At 59.3% G+C, this 23,303-nt stretch overlaps 1 protein-coding gene across 5 annotated transcripts in view; it reads right to left on the minus strand.

Moving 5' to 3' along the window:
* Positions 1–23,303, minus strand: part of FBXW4 (F-box and WD repeat domain containing 4) — a 47,545-nt gene that overhangs the window by 8,752 nt on the left and 15,490 nt on the right. The window contains exons 5-8 of one of the 5 annotated variants that reach the window (XM_078855262.1): positions 22,685–22,779; positions 17,807–17,887; positions 9,268–9,333; positions 6,881–7,021 (exon numbers count right to left, since the gene is read on the minus strand). In XM_078855262.1, the coding sequence (XP_078711388.1) occupies positions 6,881–7,021; positions 9,268–9,333; positions 17,807–17,887; positions 22,685–22,779 (383 nt within the window). Of the gene's footprint in view, positions 1–6,880; positions 7,022–9,160; positions 9,334–17,806; positions 17,888–22,684; positions 22,780–23,303 lie in introns of those variants that run through there. The other 4 variants (XM_078855267.1, XM_078855265.1, XM_078855264.1 and 1 more) reach the window with 4 other exon arrangements.

Consider the following 23,303-nt stretch of genomic DNA (forward strand, 5'->3'; position numbering starts at 1 on the left):
CACACGTGTACACACACACACGTGCACACACACACACACGTGTACACACACACGTGCACACAACACACGTGTACACGCACACCGAAGTCCCAACGGCCCAACATCCAAAGTTTACCTCCCCCAATGCCCCTGGCGATGTCGGTGCCTATGGAGGACCGACGGCCCAGAGACTCACGGAGACTCACGGTCACCCACAGGGGGCCCACAGGGGGGGGCACGGGGGGGGGCACGGGTGGCCTCCAGGGGCGCACGGGGCCCCGCGTGGGCCCAGATTTGTTGACTCTGGACGCGATGCCAGGGAGGATCCACGCTGCACCGGGCCGTGCGCCAGACGTGAATATTTCCCCCTTCTCCTGAACCCCCCCGAACTCCCCCGAACCCCCCCCCCACCGTGTTACTTCAAAAAACACGGAGCGCGCCCACCGCTCCGCCACGCAGCAGCCGCGTCTCCCCGCTCGCTCTCCCGCTCGCTCTGCCTCCCGCTCGCTCTCCCTCTCCCGCTCGCTCTGCCGCTCGCTCTCGCTCTCCCGCTCGCTCTCGCTCTCCCGCTCGCTCTGCCTCCCGCTCTCCCTCTCCCGCAGGACCGGGCGTCTTGTAAAGAAGGAGTGGATTATTTTTTGTATGGGCTTGTTTTCTCAAAGGCTCGGGTTTCGGGGTGGCGCGGTTATCGGCGCGGGTGCCGCCCGTCAGAGAACGTGGGATTCGCGATCATCTGGGCCGGCGGCCAGTCCGGGCAGCATGCTGCTGCTGATGATGATGCTGCTGCTGCTGATGTTGTTGGGACGGTCTGGTACAGGGTGCTGTGCAGGGTGCCGTGCACGGAGCAGGAAGGGTGAGCAGGGCGATGAACAGGGGATGTGCAGAGGCACTGTTTCACGTCGGGTGCAGAGAGACGTGCATGGCAGGGGCAGGTGTGCAGGGGAACGTGCTCTGACCCCATCTGCCCTGACCCCATCTGCCCTGACCCCACCTGCCCTGACCCCACCTGCCCTGACCCCATCTGCCCTGACCCCATCTGTCCTGACCCCCCCTACAGTGACCCCACCTGTGCCAATCAGTGTTTGTGCAGAGGTAACCACCCTAATCACGGCGTCAAGAACTTTAAATTGGGAGCTGTGGAGGGGGGGGGGCGCAGGGATGAGCGAGGGGGGCAGGGGAGGGGCACGGGGGTCTCAGCCGAGGCCGACGTCGCCCCGGGGGGTCCGGGGTTTGCCGCCGTTTCCGTGGCAACGCGTCAGGGCCGTAAACACGGCAACGCGGGGGGGGGGGCGGTGACATCACGGCGATGAGAGAGAGGGGGGGGGTAATGAGAGTGAAGAGAAAGTGGAATTTGGAGAGAGACGAGAGAGACGAGAGAGCGTGGAGAAGGGGAGCGCGAAGAGAGATGTGGGGGAGAGGGTGAAGACGCGAGAGTGCGGAGAGGGATGGAGATTGCGAGGAAAGGGACGAGGATAAAGGGGATGAGAGAGAAGGAAGAGAGCGGAGCGAGCCTGGATACAGCGGGAGGGGGGTGAGAAGGGGGAAAAACCCGAGGAAGGAGAGGGGGCGGTGAGGGAGGGGACAGGTGGGAGATGAGGGAGCAATGGGAGAGAGATGGGACAGGTGCGGGAGTGGAGGATCAGGGATCAGCAGAGAGAGAGTTGACCACCCAGTCGCAGCATCGTCCCCCGTGCGTCACGACGGTGACGCGGGTGACTAATGGGGAATTCATCGTCGTCACCTCCTCCTCCTCCTCCTCCTCCACGCCTCTCCCCCGCTCCCTCCGCCGCTCCCAGCGAGTGCCGGCGCAAGCCGCGTTTCCATGAGGTCATTAACGCATTAACGGTGCCCTCTGACCCCCATTTGCCCGTTATTGAGCAGGCCTGCAACCATTCAGCGCCTCCACCAGCCGAGCCATCGCCGCCCCGACTCGGGGGCAACAGCGTCCACTCGAGAATCGAACGATCTTCGCCAGCGTGGTGGATGCAGGGATAGCTATGAAGCAACCACACACACACACGGTCACGGCGGGAAGAGACGGTGCCAGTGGTCGAGACTAATGATGGACTCGCAGCCAAAAGGAGAAGAAGTTGAGCGCCCAGGAGGACGCTGTGACGGAGTCGTGCGTGCGGTCGAGCGATCTCGTTACGCGGAGGACGGCGGGAGATGCTGACGGCTGGGGGGTGGGAGGCTGTCCATTAGCAGCGGATCGACCTCGTGGCTCGTGAAGATGATGAGGTCGGATGTTACCGTAGACACTTGGACTTACAGACACTCAGTCTTGGACTCACAAGGACTCCCCAACTCACAGGGACTCACGCCCGGGTACTCGGGGCCCGTGGATGAGAAGCGGGGACGTGAGGGCTGGGAGTCACGGGGATGAGTCGCACACACGCACACACGAAACCCCCCCCCCCCAGCTCGTGGGTGAGAGCCCTCGTGCGAAAACACGGCCGGAGTGGGGGGGGGATAGAGGGAGGGGGGGGGGAAACTTCTAAAAGCCACCAAAGTGAAAAATGTTACAATTTGCGTCAGAGCGTAATCATTGATTCTATTATTATTATAATCAACTCGGCCACAGCGCTGCTGAGACTCTCTCATTCATGTTGCGCCAGCCTCGTTAGCGGCGTCTCTCGCGTGCCGCGCCGACGCTTTCCTGCCACACGCGCCAACTCCCCCCCACCCCCCCCCCCTCGGGGTCCCCCCCCCGGGTCTCCCCCCCCTCCCTCCCCCGCTCGCTATCTCTCCCGATTGCCCTGGGCCTGGACTGCAACTCATGGCGGCCAGGATGTGGGGGCATCCCGCCCGTGACGACCTCTACAGCGATACAACCACGACCACTGGCACCCCGACTGATGCCACTACTACTGCTGCAACTACAACTATTACTACTACTGCCACTACTACTACTGCCACTACTACTACTGCCACTACTACTACTACCACTGGCACGCCGACTGATGCCACTACTACTACTGCCACTACTACTACTACTGCTGCAACTACTACTACTGCCACTACTACTACTACTGCCACTACTACTACTACTGCCACAACTACTACTACTGTCACCACTACTACTACTGCCACAACTACTACTACTGCCACTACTACTGCCACTGCAACTACTGCTACCATAACTACTAATAGAGGGGTTTTTTTGGATGAGATCGCGTAAATATATAAATGTGTCGTTAAACCCGCCACCACCCGACACAGCCAATTAAAAAGGTTCGTCACGTAAACAAAACGTGCCAATTCGTTACTAGTTCACTGGTACACACTGGTACTAGTGTACTAGTACACTGGCACTAGTGCAGCACATCGGAGTGTTGGAGAGTAAATCCACAAGATGTGTAATTGTACTCAGATTGTGAATGTTGTGGATTTACTCTCCAACACACTGTACTAATAACGAATCGGCATGTTCTGTTCACGTGACAACCCTTACTAGTTGGCTGTGTCGGGTGGTGGCGGGTTCAACGACACATTTATATATTTACGCGATCTAACCCAAAAACACGCGTATCATGGATGACATTGGCCGCGAAAGCCCCACTACGTGTTAAACCAAAAAATGAAGGCTTCCGCTCATGCAATTGGGGGTTCAAAACTTCAAATTCCCTTTTTTGAGCCGCTGCGACGGCTCCCTCCTGGCCGGCTGCTTCACGCGGTGACGGAACTCACCGCTCCACTCACGATCCGGCACTTCATCCACGAGCCGAGGTGGGAGATCTCACCCGGGCCTCCAACCCCCCAAATTCCTCGCAGCCACTTCTGAAGGCGCCCGCGGCAGTCGTGCGTGGGGAGAGCGCGCGAGGCGCGCGAGCACCGGGGGCTGAACAGCGCTCGGGGGGGTTTTAATCAAATCGGGGCCCTTGAAATGTAACAAATTAATCGAATCGCTGGGAGGGTGGGGGGAGGGGGGTAGGGTGGTTGGGGGCTGCCCGTTACTGTACAACCAGACGCGCCGCGAGCCCCCCAAGGAGTCTGGGCCGGGCTCCGTGTTCCACGCCGGGCAGACAGAGCGGCGGGGGGGGGGGGGAGACGCTGCACTGCTGCTGCTGCTGGAGGGTAGGGGGTAGTGGGGTAGAGGGGGGGGGGGGTCCCCCACACCGCCTGCCCCCCCCCGCCCCAGCAGCTCAGTTACCGGCCTAACGAGCTGTCCCCACGGCGCGCGGCGGACACCTGTTTCTAATGGGCGGCGCACGGCGGGCCGCGGGGAGCCCACTCGTGAGTTCACGTGCTTTCTGCGCGACGCGACCGGGCAGAGGGGAGGAGGAGGAGGAGGTGGGGGGACTGCATCTGCCTGGGAGCGGGGAGGGCGGGCGGGGGGCGTACGCCTCACATCTGTCCCTGGGGCACCAACAGAACAACATCGTCAGCAGCAGAAACAGCTACGGCAATACGAGTCTGCTGTCTGGGGGGGCCTGGCCAGCCCAGTTGCCGCAGGCCACGACCAGCCCAGCCTGAGCCAGAACGGGCCACCCCAACCCAAACGTTGGCCTCACCAACGAAGACCACGTGCAGTGCAGCCGATGTTGGAGCAAGACCAACGTCATTATCAACGAGTAGGCATGATAAATCAACGCAAGCAGAACCCCTCTATCCAAAACCCAGGGCACACACCGGCCCAGTCAATCCCACAACCCAGGACACACCGACCCAGGCTATCCCAAAAACCAGACCCCAGCAGCCCCACGAAAAGTCAAGACCAGGCTGCCCTTAGCCTACCCCACCTCTCATGCCACACCACAGCCCCCCCCCCCTCCACGCCTCCAACCCCCGACTCCACGTGGCCCCCACTGCCCAGGGCGCCCCTAACGGCGCTCTCTTCACGACGGCGGCGCCCCGGCCGGCAGGGCCCCCTACGGGCCGGAGTCGCACGATCCCAACGCAAACCCCTCACAGTCAGCGGCCCCGCACGGTCAACGGCCCCGCACGCTCAACGGCCTCGCCGCACCGGGCGCAGGACGGGGCCCCGCGGTGATGGCCCGCTGCCCCATCGCCCCGGGGGGCTCGGGGTCGGGTCATGGGTCGGCTGTACAGTTCGGGGTAGCAGTAGGGTTAGAGTGAGGGTTTGGGCTGGAGTTAGTGTTAGGGGTAGAATTAGCAGTAGGCTAGAGTTAGGGATAGAGATAAAGATAGCGTTAGTGAGAGTTACGGTAGGGGGAGAGGTAGGATAACCTGACCTGGTACCACTCACTGCCCCCCAATCGCCCCCCCCCCACCACCCCCACCGACCCCCACCTCCCGACGGGGCGCAGTGCGTGTGGGTTGTTTCACGCGTCGCAGTTGCCGTGACGACTGCACCGCTCACGGCCCCTCGGTGTTTACGGGTTGTTGTGATCGCTACACGCAAGCTGTACGCACACGCTCACTCGAGACAAATACAAAGGTCCCCTTAAAGCCTCAACAGACTGTTGGTGGCAAAGTGCGGTGAGCCGGCGCACAGTGCTCATGTTTACACGCCGCACCAGATGCCAATTTTGTGGCCGAGTCGACCTAGGGGGAGGCCCAGGACCGGCTCGGATATTCATCGGCGGTGATGTTGGCTGAGCGTATGAATTGAACTCGGGCCGCTGGGTTCCCAGCGCTGTGTGCTAAATGCGACGCTACACAACACACCGACGTGAAACGCACGCACTCACACACACACGTGCACTAATGCACGCACGCAGTCATGCGTGGAACTCGTGAACGCGTGCTCACACGCGGCGTCTTGGCGTGGGCCATGGGTCACGGCCTGCTGGGGTCACGCAGCACAGGGGTCCACACCAAGGGGTCGCACGGGGTGCGGGCCAAATGGGGGTGTGGGGAGAGGGTCTCACCTGGATTTGGGGTCTTAGGAAAGGGGATCTCACCTGGACATTGGGTCACATGACAAATAGGGTCTCATATGGACCTGATGTCTCAAGGAAGGGGATCTCATCTGGCCTTGAGGGTCTCAGGGGATGAGGTCTCACCTGGACCTGGGGTCCCCAGAGAGAGCGTCTCCCATGTGTCTGTGCGCACGGGACGATGGGGACGAGTGGTGGGTTGTGCAAAAGTGGGGCCAGTTCAGGGTGGGGTGGACCCATTGCAGGGTTGGAAACCGTGGTGGGGGTGGCAGCGTGTTGGGGTGGCAGTGTGGTGGGTGGCAGCGTGGTGGGGTGGCAGCGTGGTGGGGGTGGCAGCGTGTTGGGGTGGCAGCGTGGTGGGTGGCAGCGTGGTGGGGTGGCAGCGTGGTGGGTGGCAGCGTGGTGGGGGTGGCAGCGTGGTGGGTGGCAGCGTGGTGGGGTGGCAGCGTGGTGGGGTGGCAGCGTGGTGGGGGTGGCAGCGTGGTGGGTGGCAGCGTGGTGGGTGGCAGCGTGGTGGGTGGCAGCGTGGTGGGTGGCAGCGTGGTGGGGTGGCAGCGTGGTGGGGTGGCAGCGTGGTGGGTGGCAGCGTGGTGGGTGGCAGCGTGGTGGGGTGGCAGCGTGGTGGGTGGCAGCGTGGTGGGTGGCAGCGTGGTGGGGTGGCAGCGTGGTGGGTGGCAGCGTGGTGGGTGGCAGCGTGGTGGGGTGGCAGCGTGGTGGGGTGGCAGCGTGGTGGGGTGGCAGCGTGGTGGGGTGGCAGCGTGGTGGGTGGCAGCGTGGTGGGGTGGCAGCGTGGTGGGGTGGCAGCGTGGTGGGGTGGCAGCGTGGTGGGGTGGCAGCGTGGTGGGGTGGCAGCGTGGTGGGGTGGCAGCGTGGTGGGTGGCAGCGTGGTGGGTGGCAGTGTGGTGGGTGGCAGCGTGGTGGGTGGCAGTGTGGTGGGTGGCAGCGTGGTGGGTGGCAGCGTGGTGGGTGGCAGCGTGGTGGGTGGCAGCGTGGTGGGTGGCAGCGTGGTGGGTGGCAGCGTGGTGGGTGGCAGCGTGGTGGGTGGCAGCGTGGCGCCCCACCTCATGCTGCAGCGCGTGTCCCACAGGCGCAGGAAGGTGTCGTGGCCACACGACAGCAGCACGGAGGGGGTCTCAAACTGGACCCCGAGGACCCCGGCGCCGTGTCGGAACTCCGAGCCCAGGGAGCCCAGCAGATCCCCTCTGCGAGAGGACACGAGACGGCACAACAATCGACGTTTCATTGACTCGCAGTCAAATTGAGACCGCCAATCACGTGGCTGGAGCAGTGACTGGTTACGTGATCTTGCAGACAAAGGTCCCCCGTGTAGCCTTTAACAGACTGTTGGGGCAGGTGCTATTTGAAATCCTCTACGAGGGCTGGAACGAGACACCAGGGGTTGTGGTGTGGCCAGCATCACAACCCAGTGCTGATGTTGAATCTACAAACACCCCACAAACAGGGTCCAAGTTAAGGCCGAGTCGATCTACATGTACAGAGGCACACGTACGTACACAGACAGGCGCACGTGTGTACACACAGACCCCCCCCCCCACGTGTACGCATGTCATGCAGCGAATAAACATGAATCTCCTTAGCAATAGTGGGAGGGGGGGGGCAAGACCACACCCCTCCAACCCCCCCCCCCCACCACTTAATTCAATAAGGTCCCCTCGGTGGCCTGGGATCTCAAACACGTGCACGTGCGTGCGTGTACGTGTGTGTGTGCGTGCGTGTACGTGTGTGTGTGTGTTCGTGTACATCATGTATTAGTGAGAAATCTTAAACATGTGCACGTGATTGTACGCGTCTGTGTGTTCGTGTGTCTTTGCTGGTATTTATGGATGCATGTGTATACTGATACGTTTGTGTGTGTGCGTGAATTAGTAACTCTGTAAGTTTGGGAGTATGTGACTGTGTGTGTGTTGATGTGTCTTTTTGTGTGTGGGGAGCGGTGGTGTAGTGGTTACCCCACTGCACTACAAACCCGGTGACCCGATTTCAATTCCCCGAAATCAGTCGAGTACCTGGTGCGGTGTGCAGTAAACATCGCCACGAGGGAGACAAAGGCGGCCGGGCGTGGTGCTGGCCACCCACCCCCTCGCGCGCCGTCCCGGCCTTCACAGGTGCTGCTCGCTAACAGCACTTGCCCTAACCGTCTGTTCGGGCTACACGGGGGATCTTTGTCTTGCGAGCGCACGAACGAGTGTGTTAGTGAGAGTGGGTGCAAGTGGGAGTCTTACTGAAGGCTGCTCAAGGCTACACGGTGTGGGGGGAGGGGGGGTCTTAGCACTGGTGTTCACGTGTTACCTGCGTGAGAATAACAGATCTACTGCCGGGCCGATTTGCCTCCAGATTAACCAATGAACAATTCACGCATCAACTCCTCGTGAGCGCGACTGCTTCGAGAAACCGGCGCAGGTGTGCGGAGGGGGCAAGTGTGGAGGTGGGGAGGAGGGGGGGTATTCGCGGCAGCTGCTCCTGCACGCGCTCGGCTCGTCCACTCGACAGTCGGCAGTGCTCTCCGTAACCGCGCCACGGACGCTTGCTCCATCTGCCTTTAATTAATGGGACAACTTGGACGAGTCGGCGGCGGCGGCGTCACCGCGGGACAAAGTTGACCGCTCTTGATCGTCGGCGGCGTAGCAACGTCCTCGGCATCCTGTTGGCTCTGCTCACGATCTATCAGCCGTGGCTGTCGCGGCTGATTAGGGCCCGGCACGGCGAAGGAATTCCTCTGCTCTCTCTCCCCCCCTCCATCCCATCGCAAGCTCCATCTCCTCCTCCCTCTTCACCTCGTCCACCACTTTCATAAATAGCCACCACCGGTACCATCACCTCATCCACGCCGACCTACATCACGCCGTCCCCACCTCTGCGCTTCGCTAATTCCTCCTCCTACCTCCGTCCCTCCACCCCTTCCCGATTCACAAGTGGGACACGGACACACACACACGCGTGGTTGTGGTACAAGGGCTGACACACACCCCGCACTGCATGCGCGTGTGCAAGCATGAGAGAGATCCATCACACACGTGCACACGAGACTGGATGCTCTCAGAAACAAATACCCAAGTCCATGGCAGCCTGTACACACACTCGCGTGTACACGCCAGCGAGAACAAAGACAACGATCCCCTGTATAGCCTTTAAGACCCATGAGTAAAGTGCTGCCAGCGAGTAGTGACGCACAAGGGGGTGGTCAGCGACCAACACCACGCCCGGACGCCTTTGTCTCCCCAGTGCTGATGTTCACGCACCGGTCCAGTTACTCATTTATAAAACGGAGTCGACCAAGAGGTGGCCCAGAACCGGTTCGGATAATCGTCGCTGGTATTGACCGTGAGTGGGAATCAGCTCGGGTCGACGGGTTGGTAGCGCAGTGCGCTAACCACTGCGCCACCGCTCCCAGTGACGGAGAGAACACCGCACAGGCAACTGGCGCCACCTTTGCAGGTCCCAGAGGCGGAGGGGCGCGTGGTGTCCGCAGCAGGCCGTGCCCGTCACGAACGAGCTGCTCACACACGAGACAAAGACAAAGACCCGGTGCGTAGCCTTAACACACTTTTGGGGCAAGTGCTGTTAGCGAGTAGCACAACTAGTACGACTATAGCTACTACTATAACCACCACTAATACTACAGCCACCACTAATACTACTGCCACATCTACTACTACTATAGCTACTACTACAGCCACCACTACTACTACTATAACTACTACTACAGCCACCACTAATACTACAGCCACCACTACTACTACTGCCACCACTCACACAGAGGCGAAGATGCACCTCACACACTCACACACAGAGGCGAAGATGCACCTCACACACTCATACACAGAGGCGAAGATGCACCTCACACACTCATACACAGAGGCGAAGATGCACCTCACACACTCATACACAGAGGCGAAGATGCACCTCACACACTCATACACAGAGGCGAAGATGCACCTCACACACTCATACACAGAGGCGAAGATGCACCTCACACACTCATACACAGAGGCGAAGATGCACCTCACACACTCATACACAGAGGCGAAGATGCACCTCACACACTCATACACAGAGGCGAAGATGCACCTCACACACTCATACACAGAGGCGAAGATGCACCTCACACACTCATACACAGAGGCGAAGATGCACCTCACACACTCATACACAGAGGCGAAGATGCACCTCACACACTCATACACAGAGGCGAAGATGCACCTCACACACTCATACACAGAGGCGAAGATGCACCTCACACACTCATACACAGAGGCGAAGATGCACCTCACACACTCATACACAGAGGCGAAGATGCACCTCACACACTCATACACAGAGGCGAAGATGCACCTCACACACTCATACACAGAGACGAAGATGCACCTCACACACTCATACACAGAGGCGAAGATGCACCTCACACACTCATACACAGAGACGAAGATGCACCTCACACACTCATACACAGAGGCGAAGATGCACCTCACACACTCATACACAGAGGCGAAGATGCACCTCACACACTCATACACAGAGACGAAGATGCACCTCACACACTCATACACAGAGACGAAGATGCACCTCACACACTCATACACAGAGACGAAGATGCACCTCACACACTCATACACAGAGGCGAAGATGCACCTCACACACTCATACACAGAGACGAAGATGCACCTCACACACTCATACACAGAGACGAAGATGCACCTCACACACTCATACACAGAGGCGAAGATGCACCTCACACACTCATACACAGAGACGAAGATGCACCTCACACACTCATACACAGAGGCGAAGATGCACCTCACACACTCATACACAGAGACGAAGATGCACTTCACACACTCATACACAGAGACGAAGATGCACCTCACACACTCATACACAGAGACGAAGATGCACCTCACACACTCATACACAGAGGCGAAGATGCACCTCACACACTCATACACAGAGACGAAGATGCACCTCACACACTCATACACAGAGACGAAGATGCTCCCCACACACGCAACGTGCACACACAGAGACCCCAGGGAGAGTCCACGTCGTCTGTCAGGGGACACCGTAAATCAGCACGCCTGGTGCAGTGTGCGAGCATCAGCAGTTGGGGAGACAAAGGCGGCCGGGTCGTGGTCCTTGATGCGCCACGCTGCTCCAGCCCGTAATAGGTTCTCGCGAACAGCAGCGCTCGGCACACCACCAATCGGCCCCCCACATGGAGGGCGTCACCGTGATGATGATGATGATGATGTACGCGCCGCTGGCCGCTAGGGGGCGGTGTGGGATGAGCGTGGCTCCGCGGTCTTGGCCTGATTGGTGATCATCAGTGAGCCAGCACCGCCCCCCCCGTCTCCGTCTGACCTCCTCCCCCTCCTCCTTCACGACCGGATTCTTAACCGCAACTCCCTAATCGGATCAAGGGGATCAGGTGACGACGAACCCCGTCTGATGGGGATCAAATGAAAATTACTCATGGGATTCGGACCCCCACACACAGGGGTGCGGTGAATTCGACCCCTGCCCCAGACTGGAACTCCTGCCCGCAACCCCTGGAGCCAGCTGCATACACCCTAATCCTGACCCGAGATGTAACATGATCCTAACGCTTACCCTAGCCATGGCCCTTATCTTGACCTCAACCCCAAAGCTGCCTTTCACCTAATCCTGACCCTAAACCTCCCCAACACCTTCATCCTGACCGTGACCTGAACCCTGACGAACTTGAACCCTGACTCGAACCTAACGCCAAGTTTAACCCCAACACCAACACAGACGTCAGAACTTTACCCAAACGCCTCTCACCCTGGCGCGAACACAAACCACGAGCCCCCGACTCTCACGCCGGCATCCCGGAGCACAGTGGGAGACAAAGGGGCGAGGGAGGGAGGGAGAGCGCAGACAGGGAAGAAGGTGAGGGAGGAGGGAGCAGTAGAGGGGAGGGTGAGACTGAGGCAGGGTGAGGGAGGGTGAGGGGCTCTGTGAATGTGGAGGTAATGGTGCCCTCAGCGCTGTCTCTAATTCAGGGGCGCACACACGGCCAACTCACCGACACTCACCTGCCTCACCTGTCACTCACCCGACTAACCACGCACATCGCTAACCACTCACCCGACTCCCCTAACCGCCAACCTAACTCACCCAACTCACCCACTGCAACAATGAAGCACGCACCTCACCACTCACCTGCCCTAACCACGCACCCCACCGCTCTCCTGACTTGACCAGTCACCTGCCCCAACCACACGGCCCACCACTCGCCGACTCCACCGGACGCTCCCACACCCCCCCCACCGCACACCACGGCCATCAGCTCCGTGAGCCCCTCCCCTCGCTCCCCCGTACCCCCACCAGCGTCCCCCTCCACCCCCCCATCAGTAATTACCGGCCGCGCGACCCAATTTGCCCCAATCAACCTCACGGGGCCGCGCAGCCCAAATATTTGGTGTGCGCGACCCCTTGACCCGACGTTAACAAAGGGCGGGCGGAGCGGCCGCGCGGCGCTCGCCGTGGCTCTGTCATCAATTCTTCTTCTTCTCGCTGCGCTTTGACTGCTCATCCCAGACGCGCCGCGGACGGCGCGGAGGCAATTACAGCAATTCCCGGCGCGGCGGTGACGCCAAACAAAGGCCGCTCCTCGCGCCACCGATATCATGGCGTGCGGCCCGCCGCGGCCCCTCCACAACCGGTTGGCCCATCGCTTTTCTCACCCAGCTGCCGCTGCGACCCCCACCCCTGCCTCCATCGCATCCCCACTCCACTGCCGCAACTCCCTCCTCGACAGCCCTCCCCCCCCCCCTACAATCTCTCACCTCCCCACACTCCTCACCTCCCCACATCCCTCGTCTCCCCACACTCCTCACCTCCCCACGCCCCTCGTCTCCAAATGATACAAAATTCTGCTGCCGGACTCCGCACCCGCGAACGGGCCCACGTGACTGCACGACCCCTGCCCTGGCTCCCGATCCAATCCCGGATCAATTCCGACATCGCACTCACCTTCTTCAAGATCCCCCATGGACTCCCCCTTCATCGCCGCTCTCCCCTTTCATCTCACTCTACTCCCCTCCACACACTCTCCTACCTCTACCCTCTCATCTCACTCTACTCCCCTCCACGCACTCTCCTACCTCTCCCCTCTCATCTCACTCTACTCCCCTCCACACACTCTCCTACCTCTCCCCTCTCATCTCACTCTACTCCCCTCCACACACTCTCCTACCTCTACCCTCTCATCTCACTCTACTCCCCTCCACGCACTCTCCTACCTCTACCCTCTCATCTCACTCTACTCCCCTGGGCAAGCGAGATTTTCTGTGGAAGCCCCCATTCAACCTTCACTCAGTGGGAGGTCGCTCATTCTCCTCTGCTGCCTCCATGGTGTGGAACTCCCTTCCCCCATGCAACTGTGCGCTGCTGACTCCCTGCCCCTGTTCAACTCCAGGCTCAAGGCCTTGCTCCTCTGCCTATGACCGACTGCCCCTTTCTCTGTGAAATAAACCCACTGTGTGTGCGTCTTGAGATGCCGTCACATGTAGACGCTATGTAACTCCACATTGTGTTGGATTAATGAGGCTGTGGATAAGGAATGAGGCATCAGCTGACAAGACAGATAGATGGCCGCACAGACTCGCAGAGATTCCGACAGAAGCACGGCATGAAGGCACAGAGACACGCACAGACACAAGACAAAGATCCCCATATAGCCTTAACAGACTGTTGGGGCAAGTGCTGTTAGCGAGTACCTATGAAGACCAGCACGGCACACGAGGTGGTAGGTGGTCAGCACCACGCCCGGCTGCCTTTGTCTCCCCAGTGGCGATGTTTACACACCGCACCAGGTACACAGCACACACTGCATCACCTACTACCACCACCAATCATGACCACATAATACAACACCGCTACCCATCACCACTACCACACACGACCACAACGACCACTACCACTAATGCCACCCCACATTACTCCATCACCACCACCACCTCCACCACACATTACACTCCACTACCACCACTCCACACTGCTCCACCATCACACGTTGCGACATCACTACCGTCACCAACGCCACTCCACGTTACGTTCCACCACCACCACCGCCGGCAGCACCGCCACCGCGGCGCCCGTGCGCAACCAGCGGAGCGAGCCGGCGCTGAGCTCACGGCTCACAATGCCCGCTGTCAGGAAAAGGTCATTGGCGGGGGGGCACGGGGGGGGGGCACGGGGGGGGGGGGGGCACGGCGAGGCGCACAGGGGGCCGCTTTGTGCGCCGGGGCGAGCGTGGCCGCGCGACATCGCCCGGCCACAATCCCCGATTCATCCGTCCCGCCGCACCGCGCAGACGGAGGGGCATCCGCGCGCGACGTTGGCGCAACCGCGTCCGGAGCGCCCCCCCCTACCCCACCACCCTCCGCCCCCCCCTACCCCACCACCCTCCGCCCCCCCCCTCCCACGACCCCTACATCTTCACAGAGCGTGGGGGGGGGCGTTCGCGTTTTGGATCGAGATCCCCCAATGCAAGGAGCACGCGAGTCGGAGACGTCACGCCGACTGCCGAGGGGCGGACAGGAGGCCGCGGGGACAGGAGGCCGCGGGGACAGGAGGCCGCGGGGACAGGAGGCCACGGGGACAGGAGGCCACGGGGACAGGAGGCCACGGGGACAGGAGGCCGCGGGGACAGGAGGCCGCGGGGACAGGAGGCCACGGGGACAGGAGGCCACGGGGACAGGAGGCCACGGGGACAGGAGGCCGCGGGGACAGGAGGCCGCGGGGACAGGAAGCCGCGGGGACAGGAGGCCGCGGGGACAGGAGGCCGCGGGGACAGGAGGCCGCGGGGACAGGAGGCCGCGGGGACAGGAGGCCGTGGGGACAGGAGGCCGCGGGGACAGGAGGCCGCGGGGACAGGAGGCCGCGGGGACAGGAGGCCGCGGGGACAGGAGGCCGCGGGGACAGGAGGCCGCGGGGACAGGAGGCCGCGGGGACAGGAGGCCGCGGGGACAGGAGGCCGCGGGGACAGGAGGCCGCGGGGACAGGAGGCCGCGGGGACAGGAGGCCGCGGGGACAGGAGGCCGCGGGGACAGGAGGCCGCGGGGACAGGAAGCCGCGGGGACCCGACGCGGCGCTGCGAGGGATGGAGGCGGTCGAGGCCGGCGATGGAGCGGCAGTCGAAGGAGGGTCGCGCGCCCGGCAGGACGGCCACGGCAGGGAGCGGGGCGACGGCGAGATCGGGACCTCGTCGGACCGCTGCTTTGCGAGACCACGAGACGTGGCTTCGGCACGATGGGTGGGGTTTTCATCCAGCAGTGGACAGGACACGGCTCATGATGACAATGTCCGTGGGCCCCGATGACCCTTGACGAGGGGACCCAGCGGCATCCCTTCATTCAATACCAGTGACTATTATCTGAAGCGGCATCCCGTCATCCAGCGAGTCTCACCGGCCGAGTCCGCGCTGGATTGTGCAGTCCGCCCGGGTGGCTCAGCAGGAAAGCGAGTGGCCCGAAACTGGAACGGCGCGAGTTGAACTCTTGATTGGGGTTGGAGGATTGACTCAGCCCATCATCCCTCCTCTCCCCCTGGGGTCCATAAAACGAGTACTGTTTTGTGCGGAAGAAAACAGTTGTCCCTCTAAATAACTTGTTTTTTTACGAGGTAAGGCCCGCTGGGCTAGTAGCAGACAAGAACTCTGAACGCGTGGTTCTAAATATGGAGGGAAAAACCGGAGGACCCGGAGACAAATCCACGCGACCACGGGGAGAACAAGCAAACTCCAAATATACAGTCGTCAAGGTCGGGATCGAACCCACAACCTCCTGTATACCAGGCGAGGTGGTTAACATCTCCCGCAATCGCAATGTGGAATTTCCACCACCCGCTCTGCTCGGCTGCAAGCGGGAGATGAGCACCGATGCCACGATGTTCACTCGAGCAGGAAATCACTTTGATTGTTTTTTTCATGGCTACGCCCCGCTGATGAGTCGGTGAACCCAAAGCTCGTGCGAGGTGGCCTCACTCAATTAGCAAAATGTCACTGGAAAATATTAATCTGGAGAGAGTGCTTCGGCCAAATATTAAATGTTACTTCCTTTCACTTTTTTACGACCAAAAATGCCTCTCGAGTCGAACACGAGAGAATGGGAATGTGTGCGCTCTTGTCTGTGGGTGTGTGTGCCAATGTGTGTGTGTGTGTGCGTGCCAGCGCGTGTCTTTGTCTGGAGGGCGGTAGTGTCGTGGTTCGCGTGCTACGCTATGAACCCGGTGACCCGAGTTCGATTCCCGCTCATGGCCAATACCAGTGACTATTATCTGAAACGGTTCTGGGCTTGCCCTAGATGGACTCGGCCTCAAATGAGTACCTGGTGCAGTGTGTAAACATCCCCAATGGGAAGACAAAGGCGGCCGGGTGTGGCGCTGGCCACCCACCCCTTCGTGTGCCATGCCAGACTTCATCGGTGCACTTACCCCAAGTCTGTTCAAGCGATATGGGGCTCTTTGTCTTTGTCTCCCTGCGTGTGTGGGTGTCCCTGCGTGTGTGGGTGTCCCTGCGTGTGTGGGTGTACCGCATCACTGACACACGGGGGAGCGGTGGCACAGTGGATCGCGCGACGCTGCGCTACGAACCCGGCGACCCTGATTCAATTTCCCGCTCACGGGCATCATCGGCTGCAAAGGTCTCTCCCGATCCTGGGCCTCACACCCAGGTCGACTCAGCCTTGAATGAGTACCTGGTAGCGGTGTAATATTAAACAAATGTGTTGAACCTTTTACGTAGCCAACTGCTAATCCGAAGTGCGGGGGGACACAAAAAGCAGTTCTAAAGAAATTAGTTTTCAATGTAGATGATTTAAAGTGCACAGCTCCAGCGGCTTCCTAAGAGCGTTCCAAACGGCCGCAGAAGCGCATCTGAAAGCGCCACGCGATGAGGTGACCATCTTTAGACAGAGGAGGAGTCCAGGTGTGATGCTGACCACACGACGCCCACTTCGTGCACCCCATCAGACCACGCAGGTGCTCGCTAACAGAACTTGGCACAACAGCCCGCGTCAGACTATCAGGGGAAAGAGATCCTTGTCATTGTGGCAGGTGTGCGTCGCTGGGTGTTGGAGTTGTGGTGTAACCGCACACCGCGAATCGCGGCTCGCAGAAACATCTGCAGCGGTCGGCTCTCGAATCAAAAACCTCCAGCGCCGCCGCCGCCGCCGCCACGGCGCGAAACTCAACCCGACGGCGCGGAACAACAAACAGAGAGCCCCGGCCGGAACGCGGGGCCATCGGGAGCCGTCACTCGCACGCTCGCTCGACCACAGAAGGCCGACGGGGACGGTGGACTCACCCAGCCGTCGCTCGCACCCTCGCCGCGGCCACAAAGCAACGGCCTCCGGCACGGTGGACTCACGCGGGGCGCCAGGCACACGTCACGGCCCTGACTCACACTCTGCTGCTGCTCCAGGGACTTGTTTTTGGCCGAGTCGACCTAGAGGAGGTGCTAATTCATGGACAAGGATTTAACTTGGCCACGCACGCACAAGACAAAGATCCCCCATAGAGTCTTCAACAGACTGTTAGGGCAAGTTCTGTTAGCGAGCACCTATGAAGGCCGTCACAGCGCACGAGGGGGTGCTTGGCCAGCACCACGCCCGGTCGCCTTTGTCTCCCTCGTGGGAATGTTTACACACCGCATCGGGTACTCTTTTGAAGCTGAGTCGACCTAGAGGAGGCTCAGCACTGGTTCAGATAATCGTCAGTGGTGTTGGCGGTGATCGGGAATCGAATTTGGGTCGCTGGGCTCGTAGCGCAATGCGCTAACCACTGTGCCACCGCTCCCCACACACACGCAGACACACACACACGCACACTGCAGTTCAAACACTGCCCTCATCACGCCGCCCCCCGCCCCCGCCGCCCCCAGATCAAAGCGTCTGCAAACACAACAGTGGAAGAGGAAATGTAAATAACCAATAACAGAGGAGACTCACATCGCTCGCCCATCAGCACCACCATCACCACGAACATCAATACCGTCAGCAAGAGCATCAACGCCATCAGCACGAAGATCGCTGCACACGGCGAAACGCACATCACCAACACACACACACATCACCAACACACACACAAACATCACCAACACACACACACACATCACCAACACACACACACACATCACCAACACACACACAAACATCACCAACACACACACAAACATCACCAACACACACACACACATCACCAACACACACACACACATCACCAACACACACAAACATCACCAACACACACACACACATCACCAACACACACACAAACATCACCAACACACACACACACATCACCAACACACGCACACATCACCAACACACGCACACACATCACCAACACACACACACACATCACCAACACACGCACACATCACCAACACACGCACACACATCACCAACACACACACACACACATCACCAACACACACACACACACATCACCAACACACACACACACATCACCAACACACGCACACATCACCAACACACGCACACACATCACCAACACACACACACACATCACCAACACACACACACACATCACCAACACACACACACACATCACCAACACACGCACAAACATCACCAACACACACACACACATCACCAACACACACACACACATCACCAACACACGCACAAACATCACCAACACACGCACACACATCACCAACACACACACACACATCACCAACACACACACACATCACCAACACACACACAAACATCACCAACACACACACACACATCACCAACACACACACACATCACCAACACACACACAAACATCACCAACACACACACACACATCACCAACACACACACACACACACATCACCAACACACACACACACACATCACCAACACACGCACAAACATCACCAACACACACACACACACATCACCAACACACACACACACACATCACCAACACACACACACACACATCACCAACACACACACACACACATCACCAACACACACACACATCACCAACACACACACACACACATCACCAACACACACACACACACATCACCAACACACACACACATCACCAACACACACACACACACATCACCAACACACACACACACACATCACCAACACACACACACACACATCACCAACACACACACACACACATCACCAACACACACACACACACATCACCAACACATACACACACACATCACCAACACACACACAAACCACCAACACACACACAAACATCACCAACACACACACATCACCAACACACACACACACACACATCACCAACACACACACACACATCACCAACACACACACATCACCAACACACACACACGTCACCAGCACACACACACACACATCACCAGCACACACATGTCACCAGCACACACACATCACCAACACACACACACATCACCAACACACATCACCAACACACATCACCAACACACATCACCAACACACACACACACATCACCAACACACACACATCACCAACACACATCACCAACACACACACACACATCACCAACACACACACACACACATCACCAACACACACACACATCACCAACACACATCACCAACACACACACACACATCACCAACACACATCACCAACACACACACACACATCACCAACACACACACACATCACCAACACACATCACCAACACACACAAACATCACCAACACACACACACACATCACCAACACACACATCACCAACATTACTGCACGTACATCACAACCTACGGCGCGATATATTAACACACACACATCACCAACACACACACATCACCACACATCTACATCACGACACGCATCACCCTCACTAAGACTTCCACTTGCACTCACTCTCACTAACACACTCACTAACACACCCATTCACTCACTAACACACCCATTCACTCACTAACACACCCATTCACTCACTAACACACTCACTAACACACTCACTAAGACACTCACTAACACACCCATTCACTCACTAACTCACTCACTAACATACTCACTAGCACACTAACACACTAACACACACACTAACACACTCACTAACACACTAACACACTCACTAACACACTAACACACTCACTAACACACTAACACACTCACTAACACACTAACACACTCACCAACACACTAACACACTCACCAACACACTAACACACTCACTAACACACTCACTAACACACTCACTAACACACCCATTCACTCACTAACAGACTCACTAACACACCCATTCACTCACTAACACACTCACTAACACACCCATTCACTCACTAACACACTCACTAACACACTCACTAAGACACTCACTAACACACCCATTCACTCACTAACACACTCACTAACACACTCACTAACACACCCATTCACTCACTAACACACTCACTAACACACTCACTAAGACACTCACTAACACACCCATTCACTCACTAACACACTCACTAAGACACTCACTAACACACCCATTCACTCACTAACACACTCACTAACACACTCACTAAGACACTCACTAACACACCCATTCACTCACTAACTCACTCACTAACAACAAAGATCCCCCGTATAGCCTTAACAGACTGTAGGGGCAAGTGCTGTTAGCGAGCACCTATGAAGGCCGGCACTGTGGCACACGAGGGGGTGGGTGGCCAGCACCACGCCCGGCCGCCTTTGTCTCCCCAGTGGCGATGTTGACACACCGCACCGGGTACTCATTTGAGGCTGAGTCGACCTAGGCTCGCACCGTGCACGCACAGCGCTCGCACGCGACACGTGACCAGGGCGCCGCTGTCAGCCGCGGGGATCTCCTCTGCGGAGGGGGGCGGGGGGCGAGGGGCGGGGGGCGCGAATTTCAAATTTGTCTCCTCGCCGACTGAACACAACGAGAGAGAGAGGGGGGGGGGGGGGTCGGTGGGGGGGGGTCGGTGGGGGGGGGTCGGTGGGGGGGCGTGGGTCGGTGGGGGGGTGTGGGTCGGTGGGGGGGTGCCCGGCTGGGAGGGTTTGGGGGGGGCCGTGTAACGGCTCGTGGGAGGGGGGGGGGTAGGAAACTGCGCGCGATGACTCCGCTGACTCCACTGAGCGGCGCGTCTCCCGCCCGCCCGCCCGCCTCTCCCTGCCACAACAATGAGGCTGTTTTGATTGCGATTTATGACATTCAATTCCAAGTCCTTTATTGAAGCAGGTGACGGGGTCCCGGAGAGATCCCTCATCTCTCCCGTCGGGGCGCGCGGAGGCGACTCGCGTCGGCGAGACGGCGGCGCGCCCAGTTCAACCACCGGGTCCCCATCCTCACATCCCCCCCTCCCATCATCCTCCTGCCATCAACAACGCAGACAGCCTCCCATCGTTATCGTCATAATCATCATCCTCCTCCCATCCTCCTCCTCCTCCTCCCATCAACAACGCAGACAGCCTCACATCCTCCCATAAACATTTCACGCAGTTCACCCAGGAGGTCCCATCCTCCAATCCCCACATCATCAATGCTCCCAGACTGACGTCCACACACAAAAAGACAAAGATCCCCCGTATAGCCTTAACAGACGGGTTTAGGCAAGTGCTGTTAGCGAGCACCTATTGAGGCCGGCACGGCACACGAGGGGTGTGGCTGACCAATACAAACGCCCGGCCTCCTTTGGTCTCCCCAGTGCTGATTAGTTTATTGTACTCATTTAAGGCTGAGTCGACCTAAGGGAGGCCCAAGACCGCTTCAAATATTCACCACTGTCATTGGTCTTGAGCGGGAATCGGGACTCGAGTCGCCGTGGTCGTAGCGCCGCGCGCTAACCACTGCGCCACCGCTCCCCGCACACACGCACGCGCGTGCACGCGGGTGCACGCGCGCGCGCTCCGCACAGGCGCGGCTTTGATCGCAGGTGCGTTGCCGGCGGACATCAAAGGGCCCTCGCCTCCATTAACCCCCCACCACTCCCCCTGCCCTCTTCCTCCATCTCTCAATTTCTCTCGCTCGCTCCACTTTCCTCTCGACAAGTCTCCCCGCTGCTCCCCCACCCCCCACCCCCCACGCCGCCACCGCCGCTCCATTGTCTGTCTCTGTCGGCTCCCCCCCCCCCCGGGTGTCTCCCCCTCCTCTACCCGTGCCCCCTCCTCTACCCGTGCCCCCTCCTCTACCCGTGCCCCCTCCTCTACCCGTGCCCCCTCTCGCTCCCTCGCTCCCTCGATCCCTCCCCCCAGCACCACCACCACGTGCCTCCGCTCTCTCAATGGACCCCCCCTCTCTCTCTTTCCTCTCTGCCCGTGCCACCCCCAATCTCTCGCCATGTTAGCCCCTCTCTGCCTGTGCAGCCCCCCACCCCCCTCTCTCCCCGTGCCACCCCTTGCCCCCTCGATTTCCCCTCTCTGCCCCCCTCTCTCTTCCCCTCTCTCTCTCTCGCTGTGTCGCCGGGCGGCTGAGCGAGCGGCCGCACGTGTGGTCCCCCTCTTGTGAGCAGGCTGCCAAGTGGCGGGGCGCCCACTTCCCCGCCACCGCCGCCGCCACCCTCCATTCATGGCAACAATCGACTCTAATTGCCGCGCAAAACCAACACGGGGGAAGAACAACAACGTGAAGCGTGCGGCGGAGTCCGCGCACCGCGCCTGTCGCACGCACACTCGGGCCACGTGGCCACACCGCACCACCACCACCACCCGCACCACACACCACCACCTGCACGACAACCACCACCATTCGCACCACCACCACCACCCGCACCACACACCACCACCACCCGCACCACACACACCACCACCACCCGCACCACACACCGCACGCCCGGTGTATTCATGGCCGGTAGCTTTCCCTCTCTCCCCTCTTCGTACCTGTGTGCGGGGCTGATGGCCACTGACCACACGCGGTCCTGCGTGTCGATGGTGTGCAGACACTCGCTGCTCCGGTCGTTCAGCAGAGACCACACCTTCACACGCACCCCACCATAACAACAACAACAACAACAACTGGCATTCACCACTAAGAGGCGGTGACATCACCGTGGTGTTCGTGCCAGGCTAGAGGCACTCTGAGGCCAAGTGCCAAAGACTCGCTCGCAGGAGGTCACGGGTTGACTGAGATGCCCACCTGTGCGGTGTTTTATCCACGTGGCGCTTCGCTCCTCTGCCCTCCGCTACTGTCGGAGGGCGACTACCTCCAACTGTCCGATAGCATCCTTTACAAACAGCAGCAGCTTGGGCATGCGGTGGCTGGGCATGCGGGCTACATGACCCAGCCAATGCAGCCTCGTCTGCCGGAGCTCACCGATGGGAATGTGCCCAGATCTTTTATGAATCTGTGAGCTCCTCACAAAATCCAGTCTGGTTCATCCCAGGATGGATCGCAGGCACCCATCCTGAATGTCCCAAGCTGCCGCAGATATTTCCCTTTAAAGGGCTCCACGTTTCGCAAGCGTAGAGAATAGAGGGTGCAGCAATTGTGGCCGAGAAG

Source organism: Lampetra fluviatilis, chromosome 4 (genome assembly GCF_964198595.1).
Source record: "Lampetra fluviatilis chromosome 4, kcLamFluv1.1, whole genome shotgun sequence".
NCBI lineage: Eukaryota > Metazoa > Chordata > Hyperoartia > Petromyzontiformes > Petromyzontidae > Lampetra > Lampetra fluviatilis.